The 16,521-nt window shown below is 45.5% G+C and overlaps 1 protein-coding gene across 1 annotated transcript in view; it reads right to left on the bottom strand.

Annotated features, from left to right (window-relative positions):
* Positions 1–14,538, bottom strand: part of srl (sarcalumenin) — a 34,855-nt gene extending 20,317 nt beyond the window's left edge. The window contains exon 1 of the mRNA XM_071394864.1: positions 14,408–14,538. Coding sequence (XP_071250965.1) covers positions 14,408–14,465 — 58 coding nt within the window. The 5' untranslated portion in view covers positions 14,466–14,538. The remainder of the gene's footprint in view (positions 1–14,407) is intronic.
* Positions 14,539–16,521: the final 1,983 nt, after the last annotated feature.

Below are 16,521 nucleotides of genomic sequence, written 5' to 3'. Positions count from 1 at the left end.
ACATCGGCTGTTAGAAGGTACGGATGGAACATCGGCTGTTAGAAGGTACGGATGGAACATCGGCTGTTAGAAGGTACTGATGGAACATCGGCTGTTAGAAGGTACGGATGGTACATCGGCTGTTAGAAGGTACGGATGGAACATCGGCTGTTAGAAGGTACGGATGGTACATCGGCTGTTAGAAGGTACGGATGGTACATCGGCTGTTAGAAGGTACGGATGGAACATCGGCTGTTAGAAGGTACTGATGGAACATCGGCTGTTAGAAGGTACGGATGGAACATCGGCTGTTAGAAGGTACGGATGGAACATCGGCTGTTAGAAGGTACGGATGGAACATCGGCTGTTAGAAGGTACGGATGGAACATCGGCTGTTAGAAGGTACGGATGGAACATCGGCTGTTAGAAGGTACGGATGGAACATCGGCTGTTAGAAGGTACTGATGGAACATCGGCTGTTAGAAGGTACGGATGGAACATCGGCTGTTAGAAGGTACTGATGGAACATCGGCTGTTAGAAGGTACGGATGGAACATCGGCTGTTAGAAGGTACGGATGGAACATCGGCTGTTAGAAGGTACTGATGGAACATCGGCTGTTAGAAGGTACGGATGGAACATCGGCTGTTAGAAGGTACTGATGGAACATCGGCTGTTAGAAGGTACGGATGGAACATCGGCTGTTAGAAGGTACGGATGGAACATCGGCTGTTAGAAGGTACGGATGGAACATCGGCTGTTAGAAGGTACTGATGGAACATCGGCTGTTAGAAGGTACTGATGGAACATCGGCTTTTAGAAGGTACGGATGGAACATCGGCTGTTAGAAGGTACGGATGGTACATCGGCTGTTAGAAGGTACGGATGGAACATCGGCTGTTAGAAGGTACGGATGGAACATCGGCTGTTAGAAGGTACGGATGGAACATCGGCTGTTAGAAGGTACGGATGGAACATCGGCTGTTAGAAGGTACGGATGGAACATCGGCTGTTAGAAGGTACGGATGGAACATCGGCTGTTAGAAGGTACGGATGGAACATCGGCTGTTAGAAGGTACGGATGGTACATCGGCTGTTAGAAGGCACGGATGGTACATCGGCTGTTAGAAGGCACGGATGGTACATCGGCTGTTAGAAGGCACGGATGGTACATCGGCTGTTAGAAGGCACGGATGGAACATCGGCTGTTAGAAGGCACGGATGGAACATCGGCTGTTAGAAGGCACGGATGGAACATCGGCTGTTAGAAGGCACTGATGGTACATCGGCTGTTAGAAGGCACGGATGGAACATCGGCTGTTAGAAGGCACGGATGGAACATCGGCTGTTAGAAGGCACTGATGGTACATCGGCTGTTAGAAGGCACGGATGGAACATCGGCTGTTAGAAGGCACGGATGGAACATCGGCTGTTAGAAGGCACGGATGGAACATCGGCTGTTAGAAGGCACGGATGGAACATCGGCTGTTAGAAGGCACGGATGGAACATCGGCTGTTAGAAGGCACGGATGGAACATCGGCTGTTAGAAGGCACGGATGGAACATCGGCTGTTAGAAGGCACGGATGGAACATCGGCTGTTAGAAGGCACGGATGGAACATCGGCTGTTAGAAGGCACGGATGGAACATCGGCTGTTAGAAGGCACGGATGGAACATCGGCTGTTAGAAGGCACGGATGGTACATCGGCTGTTAGAAGGTACGGATGGAACATCGGCTGTTAGAAGGTACTGATGGAACATCGGCTGTTAGAAGGTACGGATGGAACATCGGCTGTTAGAAGGTACGGATGGAACATCGGCTGTTAGAAGGTACGGATGGAACATCGGCTGTTAGAAGGTACGGATGGAACATCGGCTGTTAGAAGGTACGGATGGAACATCGGCTGTTAGAAGGTACGGATGGAACATCGGCTGTTAGAAGGTACGGATGGAACATCGGCTGTTAGAAGGTACGGATGGTACATCGGCTGTTAGAAGGTACGGATGGAACATCGGCTGTTAGAAGGTACTGATGGAACATCGGCTGTTAGAAGGTACGGATGGTACATCGGCTGTTAGAAGGTACGGATGGAACATCGGCTGTTAGAAGGTACGGATGGTACATCGGCTGTTAGAAGGTACGGATGGTACATCGGCTGTTAGAAGGTACGGATGGTACATCGGCTGTTAGAAGGTACGGATGGAACATCGGCTGTTAGAAGGTACGGATGGAACATCGGCTGTTAGAAGGTACGGATGGAACATCGGCTGTTAGAAGGTACGGATGGAACATCGGCTGTTAGAAGGTACGGATGGAACATCGGCTGTTAGAAGGTACGGATGGAACATCGGCTGTTAGAAGGTACGGATGGAACATCGGCTGTTAGAAGGTACGGATGGAACATCGGCTGTTAGAAGGTACGGATGGAACATCGGCTGTTAGAAGGTACGGATGGAACATCGGCTGTTAGAAGGTACGGATGGAACATCGGCTGTTAGAAGGTACGGATGGAACATCGGCTGTTAGAAGGTACGGATGGAACATCGGCTGTTAGAAGGTACGGATGGAACATCGGCTGTTAGAAGGTACGGATGGAACATCGGCTGTTAGAAGGTACGGATGGAACATCGGCTGTTAGAAGGTACGGATGGAACATCGGCTGTTAGAAGGTACGGATGGAACATCGGCTGTTAGAAGGTACGTGATGGAACATCGGCTGTTAGAAGGTACTGGATGGAACATCGGCTGTTAGAAGGTACGGATGGTAACATCGGCTGTTAGAAGGTACGGATGGAACATCGGCTGTTAGAAGGTACTGATGGAACATCGGCTGTTAGAAGGTACGGATGGAACATCGGCTGTTAGAAGGTACGGATGGAACATCGGCTGTTAGAAGGTACGGATGGAACATCGGCTGTTAGAAGGTACGGATGGTACATCGGCTGTTAGAAGGTACGGATGGAACATCGGCTGTTAGAAGGTACGGATGGAACATCGGCTGTTAGAAGGTACGGATGGAACATCGGCTGTTAGAAGGTACGGATGGAACATCGGCTGTTAGAAGGTACTGATGGAACATCGGCTGTTAGAAGGTACTGATGGAACATCGGCTGTTAGAAGGTACGGATGGAACATCGGCTGTTAGAAGGTACGGATGGAACATCGGCTGTTAGAAGGTACTGATGGAACATCGGCTGTTAGAAGGTACGGATGGTACATCGGCTGTTAGAAGGTACGGATGGAACATCGGCTGTTAGAAGGTACTGATGGTACATCGGCTGTTAGAAGGTACGGATGGAACATCGGCTGTTAGAAGGTACGGATGGAACATCGGCTGTTAGAAGGTACGGATGGAACATCGGCTGTTAGAAGGTACTGATGGAACATCGGCTGTTAGAAGGTACTGATGGAACATCGGCTGTTAGAAGGTACTGATGGAACATCGGCTGTTAGAAGGTACGGATGGAACATCGGCTGTTAGAAGGTACGGATGGAACATCGGCTGTTAGAAGGTACGGATGGTACATCGGCTGTTAGAAGGTACGGATGGAACTGTGTTTACACTGAGCAGACATTAAAAACGGCAAACATCCGTTAAGCTTTTAGTGCAGTGGGCTAAATCAGGGTCACACAGAGTGTTTCTTGGCAGTCTTAAACACATCTACAAAAGTTTCCACCTCACACACATGGCTATGGGCTAAAAATGAAAAACACCTGCACCATGTCAGATATAGAGTTGAAATGTATTCCATTTTGAGTTTGCATCCCAATATTACACATCACAGTAGACTGAAATATAACAAAACCGTGTGAAATAGAAACACAGGATTTTCTAAGTTAAAAAAATATATATTTATTAATTATGAAATTATGAAAAAAATGAATAACATTCCACCCATGAGGTCACTAGGTCATTTGACTTCAGGAAAGAGCTACTACCACATTAAACCACATAAAACCCAGAGGAACAGGCCAATACGTCCCATGTTAAACAGACACACCCAATCCTCCTATAGACACAGGCCTCCTGCTGGTTTCACTCCGCCTGCCTACGTTCTCCACCAGTGTCAACTGTTGAATGGTAAAGACAGGCATTGTGTCAACGCTAACCAAGGGAAGTGATTACGGGGGGCCTTGAAACTGTGCCAGAGTAAGAAGGGAGAGGATAGTGAATGCTACAACACGCCACAGCAAATAACTGTTATGAGCATATTCTACCGCTCAGACTTAAAGTGAATGCTCGACAGATGCTCCTTTCAGCGCCAGTAGGTCGCTGGTGGCAGCGCCATGGTAGTGATGACACACGCTGCCTGGTTAAGGCTTACTTCTTCACTGCCCATGATAGTGATGACACACGCTGCCTGGTTAAGGCTTACTTCTTCACTGCCCATGATAGTGGAGTCAACCTGCTAAAAATAAAGACTGCGCAATGTTGCTCTCAGCACGGCCCAAGAACAACCAACAACCAGAGGTTAGCAGGGTGGATAAAAGGGCGGGTAGGACAAAATAGTGCCTTTCAACAGCTTCAACAACAACAGTGTATTTATTGTATATGCATGTGATAAAGAGTGCCTTTGATAGCCTGATACCTGGTACAGAGGTCTGTTAAAGTGGTCTGATACAGAGGCCTGTTAAAGTGGTCTGATACAGAGGTCTGTTAAAGTGGTCTGATACAGAGGTATGTTAAAGAGGTCTGGTACAGTGGTCTGTTAAAGTGGTCTGTTAAAGTGGTCTGATACAGAGGTATGTTAAAGTGGTCTGGTACAGAGGCCTGTTAAAGTGGTCTGGTACAGAGGCCTGTTAAAGTGGTCTGGTACAGAGGTCTGTTAAAGTGGTCTGGTACAGAGGTCTGGTACAGAGGTCTGTTAAAGTGGTCTGTTAAAGTGGTCTGATACAGAGGTCTGGTACAGTGGTCTGTTAAAGTGGTCTGTTAAAGTGGTCTGATACAGAGGTCTGTTAAAGTGGTCTGGTACAGAGGTCTGTTAAAGTGGTCTGATACAGAGGTCTGTTAAAGTGGTCTGATACAGAGGTCTGTTAAAGTGGTCTGGTACAGAGGTCTGTTAAAGTGGTCTAATACAGAGGACTGTTAAAGTGGTCTGATACAGAGGCCTGTTAAAGTGGTCTGATACAGAGGCCTGTTAAAGTGGTCTGGTACAGAGGTCTGTTAAAGTGGTCTGATACAGAGGCCTGTTAAAGTGGTCTGATACAGAGGTCTGTTAAAGTGGTCTGATACAGAGGTTTGTTAAAGTGGTCTGATACAGAGGTCTGTTAAAGTGGTCTGATACAGAGGCTGGTACAGAGGCCTGTTAAAGTGGTCTGATACAGAGGCTTGTTAAAGTGGTCTGATACAGAGGCTGGTACAGAGGCCTGTTAAAGTGGTCTGATACAGAGGCCTGTTAAAGTGGTCTGATACAGAGGCCTGTTAAAGTGGTCTGATACAGAGGTCTGTTAAAGTGGTCTGATACAGAGGCTGGTACAGAGGCCTGTTAAAGTGGTCTGGTACGGAGGCCTGTTAGTGGTCTGATACAGAGGCCTGTTAAAGTGGTCTGATACAGAGGCCTGTTAAAGTGGTCTGATACAGAGGCCTGTTAAAGTGGTCTGATACAGAGGCCTGTTAAAGTGGTCTGATACAGAGGCCTGTTAAAGTGGTCTGGTACGGAGGCCTGTTAGTGGTCTGATACAGAGGCAAGTTACAGTGAATGAAGATCAGTGAGGCCTGGGGATGTCTGAGTCTCCAGACCGGCTAACACTCTAGGTCTTAAAATAGAGTGGAGAATTCTCTGCCCCCCTCCTCCTTCCATCCCCTGACCCATTGTAGGGCTATTTCTGGCCACAGGGGGTACCAGCTCCAAACGCTTTAGCACCTGTTCATACCCCCCAGCAACCAACCATGCCCTGCACAAGCCTCTGTGTCCAGCCATGCTCCCCTGACCCCTGACCCTGGGTTGTGTTGTCAGCTACATGTCAGCCATTTTGGTTATAAGCCCGAGAATGAACCACAGAAACTCTATATCAAATAAATGTTCTCATTTTTTTCCTTCACTTTTTTGGAATACGAGTTGGGCATAACTTCGCTAATTTTACAGTCTATAATGATCATTCACAGAGTGACTGGTCTCTGTTATCGATGACACTAGATCATTGTCACATGGGTTTGACAGTCATGTGTGGATCAGAGTATTCCATCCATGGTGATGAATAGTGTGGTTAATAATCAGGTGGATCTCTTGGTAATGAGACTGTATTTTAGAGAGTGATGCTGCTCCTCTCTGATGGAAATCCCCTGGCCCGGTGTAAAGGTTGCCTGAAACTCCCCGTGGCCCAGAGTAAATCCACAGGGTTCAGAGGACACTAAAGACCTAGCGGGCTAATCATGTTAACGCTAATTTAATTTAGCTCTGCTCCCTGGTGGTGCAGCAAGCACAGCAGAACTTCCTCTGGAGGTTTTACACTGATAGTAGATGTGTATGAGAGCACACACGCACTTGCACGATAGCACGCACACACACACGCTTGCTCACATGAACAAGACACTGCAATCGAAGCAGGATGTTTACAGTGCCTTGCGAAAGTATTCACTTGGCATTTTTCCAATTTTGTTGCTTTACAACCTGGAATTAAAATACATTTTTTGGGGGTTGTATCATTTGATTTACACAACATGCCTACCACTTTGAAGATGCATAATATTTTTATTGTGAAATAAATAAGAAATGTGACAAAAAAACACTTGAGCGTGCATAACTATTCACCCCCCAAAGTCAGTACTTTGTACAGCCACCTTTTGCAGCAATTACAGCTGCAAGTCTCTTGGGGTATGTCTCTATAAGCTTGGCACATCTAGCCACTGGGATTTTTGCCCATTCTTCAAGGCAAAACTGCTCCAGCTCCTTCAAGTTGGATGGGTTCCGCTGGTGTACAGCAATCTTTAAGTCACTCCACAGATTCTCAATTGGATTGAGGCCTGGGCTTTGACTAGGCCATTCCAATACATTTAAATGTTTCCCCTTAAACCACTCAAGTGTTGCTTTAGCAGTATGTTTAGGGTTATTGACCTGCTGGAAGGTGAACCTCAGTCCCAGTCTCAAATCTCTGGAAGACTGAAAACAGGTTTCCCTCTATTTAGCGCCATCCATTATTCCTTCAATTCTGACCAGTTTCCCAGTCCCTGCCGATGAAAAACATCCCCAACGCATGATACTGCCACCACCATGCTTCACTGTGGGGATGGTGTTCTCGGGGTGACGAGAGGTTTTGGGTTTGTGCCAGACATAGCGTTTTCCTTGATAGCAAAAAAGCTTAATTTTAGTCTCATCTGACCAGAGTACCTTCTTCCGTATGTTTGGGGAGTCTCCCACATGCCATTTGTCGAACACCAAACGTGTTTGCTTATTTTTTTCTTTAAAGAATGTCTTTTTTCTGGCCACTCTTCCTTAAAGCCCAGCTCTGTGGAGTGTACAGCTTATAGTGGTCCTATGGACAGATACTCCAATCTCCGCTGTGGAGCTTTCCAGCTTCTTTCAGGGTTATCTTTGGTCTCTTTGTTGCCTCTCTGATTTATGCCCTCTTTGCCTGGTCCGTGAGTCTCTTGGCAGGTTTATTGTGGTGCCATATTCTTTCAATTTTTTAATAATGGATTTAATGGTGCTCCGTGGGATGTTCAAAGTTTCGGATATTTTTTTATAACCCAACTCTGATCTGTACTTCTCCACAACTTCGTCCCTGACCTGTTTGGAGATCTCCTTGGTTTTCATGGTGCTGCTTGCTTGGTGGTGCCCCTTGCTTAGTGGTGTCCCTTGCTTAGTGGTGTCCCTTGCTTAGTGGTGTTGCAGACTCTAGGGCCTTTCAGAACAGATGTATATATACTGAGATCATGTGACAGATAATGTGACAATTTGATTGCACACAGGTGGACTTTATTTAATTAATTATGTGACTTCTGAAGGTAATAGGTTGCACCAGATCTTATTTAGGGGCTTCATTTTTTTTAAACAAGTTATGTTTTTTCATTTCACTTCACCAATTTTGACTATTTTGTCTATGTCCATTACATGAAATCCAAATAAAAATCAATTTAAATTACAGGTTGTAATGCAACAATATAGGAAAAACACCAAGGGGGTGAATACTTTTGCAAGGCACTGTATGTGCAATCTTTACATACCTGAGAGTAGTAGAGAATATACTGTAATGTATTGCATACTTTTGTTACACAATACAAATGTACTGTAATGTATTACATACTGTTGGTATACTATACAAATATACTGTATTGTATGCTGCATACACTATTCAAATGACTGCCAGTGCTTTGAAGGTTAGATTCTCTTTATTCTCTGTTATCTGGCCCCCAGTGACCCTTGGACCAACTAAGTTTATGAACTTCATGAACCTCCTCTACAGTACTTGATATGGCCCCCATAATAATGGAGCATGCAGCCATACCAGGGAATAACAGGGCCAAGAACTGGTACTTTCAGAGTATTGATTGAGAGAGAGATGAATCTGCCACCAGTATCAGGATGATTGTAACATTTCCTTCCGTTGGGCTGCATCAGTGAGATAATGAACTGCTATAGTTGAGGCGTGACACAGAACTTGGCCACTAAAGCCTGAAGAACATCAGGGCGTGTTTCACCCGTCCCTAAAACCCCAGAGCCTACACCATCATCGGCAGCTCTACCCGCAGCATTCTGACTGGAAGTGCTGCCTGTTGCCTGTCGGAATGTTTATCCAAACTGAACTACGGTTGCCTGGCAACAGGCTCAACTAGGACAGACACATGGTCCGGGTGACAGACGTCCTGGGGTTCATATCAGAAGGTTCGCCTGGCGCCTTGGGGGGTTAATTTAGAGAGTGCGGGGGTACGGGGGCTGATGCAAACTACAGTAACGACATCCAGAGGCAACAGGCAAGAAGTCCTCTCTCTCTCTGATCTATATTCTACAGCTCGATGCTGGATGTAGGCTAGAGGGTGTGGATGATTAGGAGGGGTGTTAAGTCCAGATGTATTTTCTAAAGCACTATATTCTGGGTAGGCTAGAGGGTCCGATCTATTTTCTACAGCTCTATATTATACTGGGCTATACACTAAGTGTACAAGACATTAGGAACACCTGCTCTTTCCATGACATAGACTGACCAGGTGAAAGCTATGATCCCTTACTGAGGTCACTTGTTAAATCCACATCAATCAAATCAAGTTTTTATTGTCACATGCTTCGTAAACAGCAGGTGTAGACTAACAGTGAAATGCTTACAATCAGTGTAAATTTAAGGGGAGGAGACAGGTTAAAGAAGGATTTTTAAGCCTTGAGACAATTGAGACATGGATTGTGTATGTGTGTCATTCAGAGTGTGACTGGGCAAGACAAAATATGTAATTGTCTTTCACAGGAGGTTGGTGGCACCTTACTTGGGGAGGATGGGCTCTTGGTAATGGCTGGAGTGGACTAAGTGGAATGTTTGATGCCATTCCATTTGCCCCATTCCAGCCATTATCATGAGCCGTCCTCCCCTCAGCAGCCTCCACTGGTGCCTTTGAATGGGGGTATGGTAGTAGGTGCCAGGCGCACCAGTTTGAGTGTGTCAAGAATTCCAACGCTGCTGGGTTTTCCATGCTCAACAGTTTCCTGTGTGAGTCCATACCCAGATTAAATGATGCTGTTATGAGGGCAAAAGGGGGTGCAACTCAATATTAGGAAGGTGTTCCTAAGGTTTCGTACACTCAGTGTATGTAGGCTTGAGGGTGAGGATCTATTTTCTAGGGCTCTATATTATTCTGGGCTATATGTAGGCTTTAGGGTGAGGATCCATTTTCTACAGCTCTATATAATGCTGGGCTATATGTAGGCTAGACGATGAATATCTATTTTCTACAGCTCTATATAATGCTGGGCTATATGTAGGCTAGACGATGAATATCTATTTTCTACAGCTCTATATAATAGGCTATATGTAGGCTAGAGGGTGAGGATAATTAGGGAGGTGTTAACAAGTCTGAAGCAGCTACTGAAGAGGCCGCTGACAAACCACATGACACTCAATGATGCATTCCAAATAAGGGAAAGGGGATAACTGGTCAGTTGCACAACTGAATACATTCAACCAAAACGTGTCTTCCACATAGGGATGCAACATTCAGGAGTTCTCCTCAAATAGACATGTAATAGACAGAGTGGGCACTCTCTTCAAGGTGAGAATTAGGCCTGCTCTTTACTTTGTATTTCTATGAGCAACTTTCTAAACATGGAGCGGATTTTCTGACCCCCCTATAACCCCTTTCTAATTGTTGCAACAGAATGTAATGGTCCTTGGGGTATGTTGGTTGTAGTGGTGGTCTGATACCGGTAAAGAAGACAAGTCCCATATCCTATCAGTAGCTGTAAGTGTGGTAGCCAAGCAACAAGCCAGTATCAGGTATAACTGCCATGCTGGGAACACACTACTACTGGTTGTTTTCACTGTCTTAGGTTTACATTCCTGTTCAGTCTCAGACAGCCCCCCGTGCCTCAGACCAGTTGGCCTACTTCACTAAATGGATGCAGGAGTGATTATAAGAGTGTTTTGACCGCTCTGTGCATTCCAAACAGCCCTCTGTCACCCCCCCAACATCTTGATTCAGAATAAGGACCCGTCTAGCCCCATCTTGGAAAACCAGGTGGTCTCATCTCAGTGTTCTTCCTGGTCAGGTCACATGATCAGGAAACATTCCTTGGCCCAATCATCACACTCATACTCATGTAATACCTTAAACACATTTAAACTCCAATACACAGGGCACACAAGCTCTCTCCATATGTATAAACCCATACATAGACTCCAGACGAAGGGCAAACCAATTGTCAACTTGTGTCAAAAATGGAGACACAGAGTTCATGCCATTTTACAGATAAAGAACATTCGAAGGACTCCTTGACCGGGGCTGTTTTTAGGGATACATCTTAAAAGGATTTCATAGCTTAAAGGCTACGCTGGCCAATGTCACAGGCCACAGTGTAAGCACTCTTGGTGACGTGGTTCTGGATGCTAGGAGCTGGGCGATGGAGGGCATGTCCGGGTGGTAATTCCCCAGAAGGGGGGCGAGGACCATGAGGATCAGTCTGAGGACACAGTGGAGTGACACGGGATGGGGGGGTTGCGAGGCGCTGATCTGACTCTACTCTCCCAGCAGTCCTGTCACTGATCCACAGAGACTCACCAAGTGACTGACCTTGAGGCTGAGGGGACTGAGGGACTTGTCCAAGAGGGGGAGGAGGGGGTCGGGTGTCCCCACTGCCAGCACTGGAGGGATGCCCCGGGCCCCCAAGCCTACTGCTTGCCATCAATGGGGGACACAGAGGGAAAGATTGCCCGTGTCACCCCATATCTCCTCACACTTCAGGTCAGGCCAAAAGCATTCTGTTCAGTGTTACTTCTCTGATTAGTAGGAAAAGGAAATCCGTACATTTGTACAATTTGTCAGTTGTACAAATGAATGACTTCAACTGAAATGTTTCTTCCGCATTTAACCCAACCCCTCTGAATCAGAGAGGTGCGAGGGGCTGCCTTAATCGACATCCACGTCACCCACGCCAGGGGAACTTGCTCAGGTGCAACTTGCTCTGCCTTGCTCAGGGGCAGAATGACAGATTTTTACCTTGTCAGCTCAGGGATTCGATCCAGAAAGTATTATGGCTTCTAGTGTAAACAGTCAGGAACACAGGCCAGTACAGCAATCAACTGTTAACACTTATCTCCCACTGACTTCAATGCATAAATCATCCAAAAATCAGGATTCTGCTTTAAGTAAGAAAAGAGAAAATGGTCCAGTTAACACAACAGGAAGACAAGACCGACCCTTGTCTGAATGAGCAGTACAGTGTCTGAGCACCACTCCTGGTTAAACAGGTGGCCTGTAGAAATAGCCATTAACATTGTCAGGATAACAAGTATCCTTTGTAGCAGTGATGAATCCAATTAAAGGAGCCATGTCATTTATAACCATTGCAGTATTATAATTTGCTGATGACATACAATAGCCTAACTGAACATGACAGTATGGGATTTCCATCTGGACGCTCCAATCTCTTAACCAGTGTATCACTCCAACACTTCAGCTACCGTGCAATACTCTTAGTCGTTACCACTACTGTTTCCATGGGCTTTGAAGGACCTCATGCATACCAAGGAAACAACATTTACTGGCAACCATTTTGTTAAATACAGACAACATCCCCACAGTTCAGTTTTACAGTGTAATCTAGGCGATGCTAACATAAGCCTAAAGTAGGCTAATGCTAACCTCGTTAGCCCAGGGGAACTTCCTGTCAGTCCTTCTCCACTCATATGAACAAGCTATCCACAGGAACAACAACACCCTACAGTAGCGCTCCATGGAATCAGTGTTACACACTAACAAACCTAGCTATAGGAGGACGGGCTCATTGTAATAGCTGGAATGGGATAAATTGAACGGTATCAAACAGACATTTCCTTTCCAGCCATTACAATGAACCCCTCCTATAGCTCTTCCCACCAGCCTCCTCTGCTAGCATTAGCCACCTTGCTTTGCTATTCAACGCTACATAGTTAGCCACCCACGCTGCTGGACCAGACTAGGCCCAAGCTAAGCTAGCAGGGTTTGTGACTAGAGGGAGTACAGCTACAACCAGAAGTTACTTTCGGTAGCAGGTTAGGATACCATTTTAACTAACCCTAACCCCTTTTCCTAACATTAACCTAAGTCTCCTAACCTGCCACGTTAATTCTCCTAGCCTGCTGTATAAATGATCCTAACCGGTTACGAAAAAGTAACTTTCAACCGTAGCTGTAGTCCCTCTAGTCAGAACCGCTAGCAGGGTCTGTGTGCTCCTGCTCCGGCCTCCTCCCTCCTCCGGCCCCGCCTGACTCGATAATGCATGTCCCTATAAGGCCAGCTGCTGGGAATAAATTGTCATTGTGACAGTGCAGGGTGACAGCAGCTGTGAAGGCAATGTGGCTAAAGGGTAGAGCTGGGTCTGGGGAGGGGTGGAAGGAGGCCGCGGGGAGAGGAGGGGAAGAGGGATGGGGGACCTATAGTGGACGGTGTCCGGTTACGGGACGCCTGCCTTCCAATCCTAGACATCTGACAGCAGGCTGGGATTGGGATAGGAAAGCATGTTGCCCTGGTGCTGAGCGGAGCCCAAGGACGGACAAGGGTAACAGGAAGAAACTGTTTTACTTTCGAGAGATCTCTCTACCACATTTCTGGAGAGAAGCTGATCTGGATGTCATCTGGGCATTTTATTTCAACACAAAGGCAGATAAAGCTATGGACAATACATGTAATCACTTGACAATACAAGTATGTAATATATATTAATCAATCCAGTAAAATGTCAAAGCTAATCAGTCAATAGATACAAGTATCAAACATGTCCCTATGACATGTCTACTATCAGCAAGGACAGAGAGAGGGGAGGGAGAGACATTCTAAGAAAGGGAAAGAGAGAGGGGGGAGAGACATTTAAGAAAGGGAGAGAAAGTGAGAGAGAGAAAAGAATCAAAGAAAGCGAGAGAGGGAGAGAGAGTGATACAGTGAGGGAAGGCAAGCTCTTCTCTCTAGTACAGTCTGAGACGTTCCATCAGCTGGTGCCATGCTTTAGGACAGCTGACACACCGTCACCACGCCAAAAAGCTTCTCGTTTATTAAAGTCACACCCACTGTGTGTGTGTGTGTGTGAGACCAATAAAGATCTCGATGAGGCTTAATAAAGAAATATATGCGCACACACAGTAAAAATAACGAGAGACTACAAGATGTGCCAAGTTGGCACCATTTTAAAATGTGTTTCTCTAAAAAGATGAGATGAGGACGGAGCCCTTAAAATATTCTGTCCTGATTGAACCCAGTGTTCTACCACATTGAAACCCTTTTAAATAGGGCTGCAGGGTAGCAGAGAGAGAGGGACACGGTTGTCTATGCTCATGCCTGTGTCCAGGTGACCGCCACTGGTTGAAGGACCCCTGCAAGTCCTGGCTTAAACTACAACACTAAAAAAATATACAAAAACTAAATTTCTACAGTACCTTCTCTGTCCCTATAAACCCACACAACTGACTGACAGAAGAATCCATCTGCTAAAAGCCCGAAGAGTAAGACAGTTTAGTCCACGGAAAAGAATGTCTGGAAGTACTGGCAGAGAGATCTCAGACTTTAAAAAAAAAGTAAGCCAGCAAACTGACTGGACAATGAAAGCATGCAGACAGCCAAGACATCCAACCCAACCATGCCACATCTCATACATTTGATACATGAGCTGTACCCCAGGACATGTACAGTCCAGTACTGTAGTCTTCCAACGACCAAAAGCACTAATAAGCCTATAAACACACACCCATACAAAATCTATTTATATCGACATCCACATAAACATAAAACGGTAGATAAGGTGTGAGGCCCCTTACCTGCTAAGGCCAGGACCAGCAGGCTGAAGAAGCAGCAGATTGAGACAATACCCTTCATGATGGCTGCCAGGAGAACTCTGATAGCCTCACTGACTATATATACCAAGGTAAGAAAGTCAAAGGGTATGAGGTAGAACAGGGGGCGGGACAGAGCGAGAAAGAGAGAGGGCCGTTGGGTGGAGGGTGTGTGTGTGGCAGGCATCAATGTGTGTGTGTGTGTGTGTGTGTGTGTGGCAGGCATCACAGGCGTCAGAGCTGCCACACGGGGCCTTGCGCGTAGCGGCAGCTGACTGTCTCTTGTTTAGATAGACAGGCAGTTTGGGCATTGAGGTCAACACATAGGGACAGAGGTTTAGCATTTCCTTGTCAAATCATTCCTCAATTATATTATACAATGGTATACGGATTAAAATAGCATGTACTATTAGATGCTGTACAAACTGGGACTGCTGATACATTCATATGGTTGAATGAGTGGTAAAATCAACTCATTTACATTCTACACCCACTGAGCAAATTATGATCTTTTAGGATTTAGGGATAATTAAAATAATAATTACGATAAACCATATTCACAAATTACACCCATTATCTGATCAACATGAAAATGGAACAAGCAGCAACGCCTTGTCAACAACAGAATGCAATTAGCAAGTACTGTAGCTGTGACAGTTGTATCACTTTTGCTACACAAACAATTCACAATAAATAATTTTCATTTAACGAGGTTGATTCTGGCGTTGAAATGAGCTGTCGAACTCACTCTAGGCCTGTTAAAAATAAAGAATTATGTCCATTTGGATGCCATGTTTGGGGGTTATCAATCATAAATGTGACAGAGCTTGACTGTGTGTGTGTGTATGGGTCTTTGTTTATGTCTGTGTGTGTGTGTGTTGGCTGGCACAGCAAGACCACAGTCACCCTGGCTCTCCAAAACAGCGTGATGGGGGCTTAGTACTTTATCACAGTGAACCAGACACTGTGGTGAAAATAATCTCATAACAACTCAGTCGGAATTAATGTCTAACCGTAAATGAATCCTCAAATATGCGGGTTAAAAATGTTACTTCAAAATGTATTGAAGCCAAAGAGTGGTTCATGACCAATTTCATTTTTGCTCTGTACTGTCCAGTACCTTCTGAAACTGGAGAAGATGGTGGGATTTAGTTTCACCATGGCAGTTTGGTGCTGGTTAGAGGGAATTGTTGTATCACAGGAGGAAATGCATGAACATGTCTTACACAGGAACATCTCTTTCTTGAGGACTTAAGGTACACATTCACCCTCCCTGTTAAATAAAGGGCAGACTTACAGGGTGAGGGCTCTACTCTGAACACCACCAGGCATTGGGCAGAGGTAGTAGACAACTAACATATCAAATGTTATCTGTCACATGCACCAAATACAACAGGTGTAGACCTTACAGTGAAATGCTTACTTACAAGCCCCTAACCAACAATGCAGCTTAAAAAAATACAGATAAGAATAAGAAATAAAAGTAACAAGTAATTAAAGAGCAGCAGTAAAATAACAATATCGAGACTATATACAGGGGGATACTGGTACAGAGTCAATGCGGCCTTCGACCGCAAGGCACTACAGAGGGTAGTGCAAACGGCCCAGTACATCACTGGGGCCAAGCTTCCTGCCATCCAGGACCTCTATACCAGGCAGTGTTAAAGGATGGCCCTAAAACTTGTAAAAAAAAGCATTTCAAGGTCCTGGAGTGGCCTAGCCAGTCTTCAGATCTCAACCCCATAGAAAATCTTTAGAGGGAGTTGAAAGTCCGTGTTGCCCAGCAACAGCCCCAAAACATCACTGCTCTAGAGATCTGCATGGAGGAATGGGCCAAAATACCAGCAACAGTGTGTGAAAACCTTGTGAAGACTTACAGAAAACATTTGACCTCTGTCATTGCCAACAAAGGGTATATAACAAAGTATTGAGATAAACTTTTGTTATTGACCAAATACTTATTTTCTACCATAATTTGCAAATAAATTCATTAAAAATCCTACAATGTGATTTTCTGGATTTTTTGTCTCATTTTGTCTGTCATAGTTGAAGTGTACCTATGATGAAAATTACAGGCCTCTCTCATCTTTTTAAGTGGG

The sequence above is a fragment of the Salvelinus alpinus genome, chromosome 1 (assembly GCF_045679555.1).
Source record: "Salvelinus alpinus chromosome 1, SLU_Salpinus.1, whole genome shotgun sequence".
NCBI lineage: Eukaryota > Metazoa > Chordata > Actinopteri > Salmoniformes > Salmonidae > Salvelinus > Salvelinus alpinus.
This window is presented reverse-complemented; position numbering and strand designations above follow the sequence as displayed.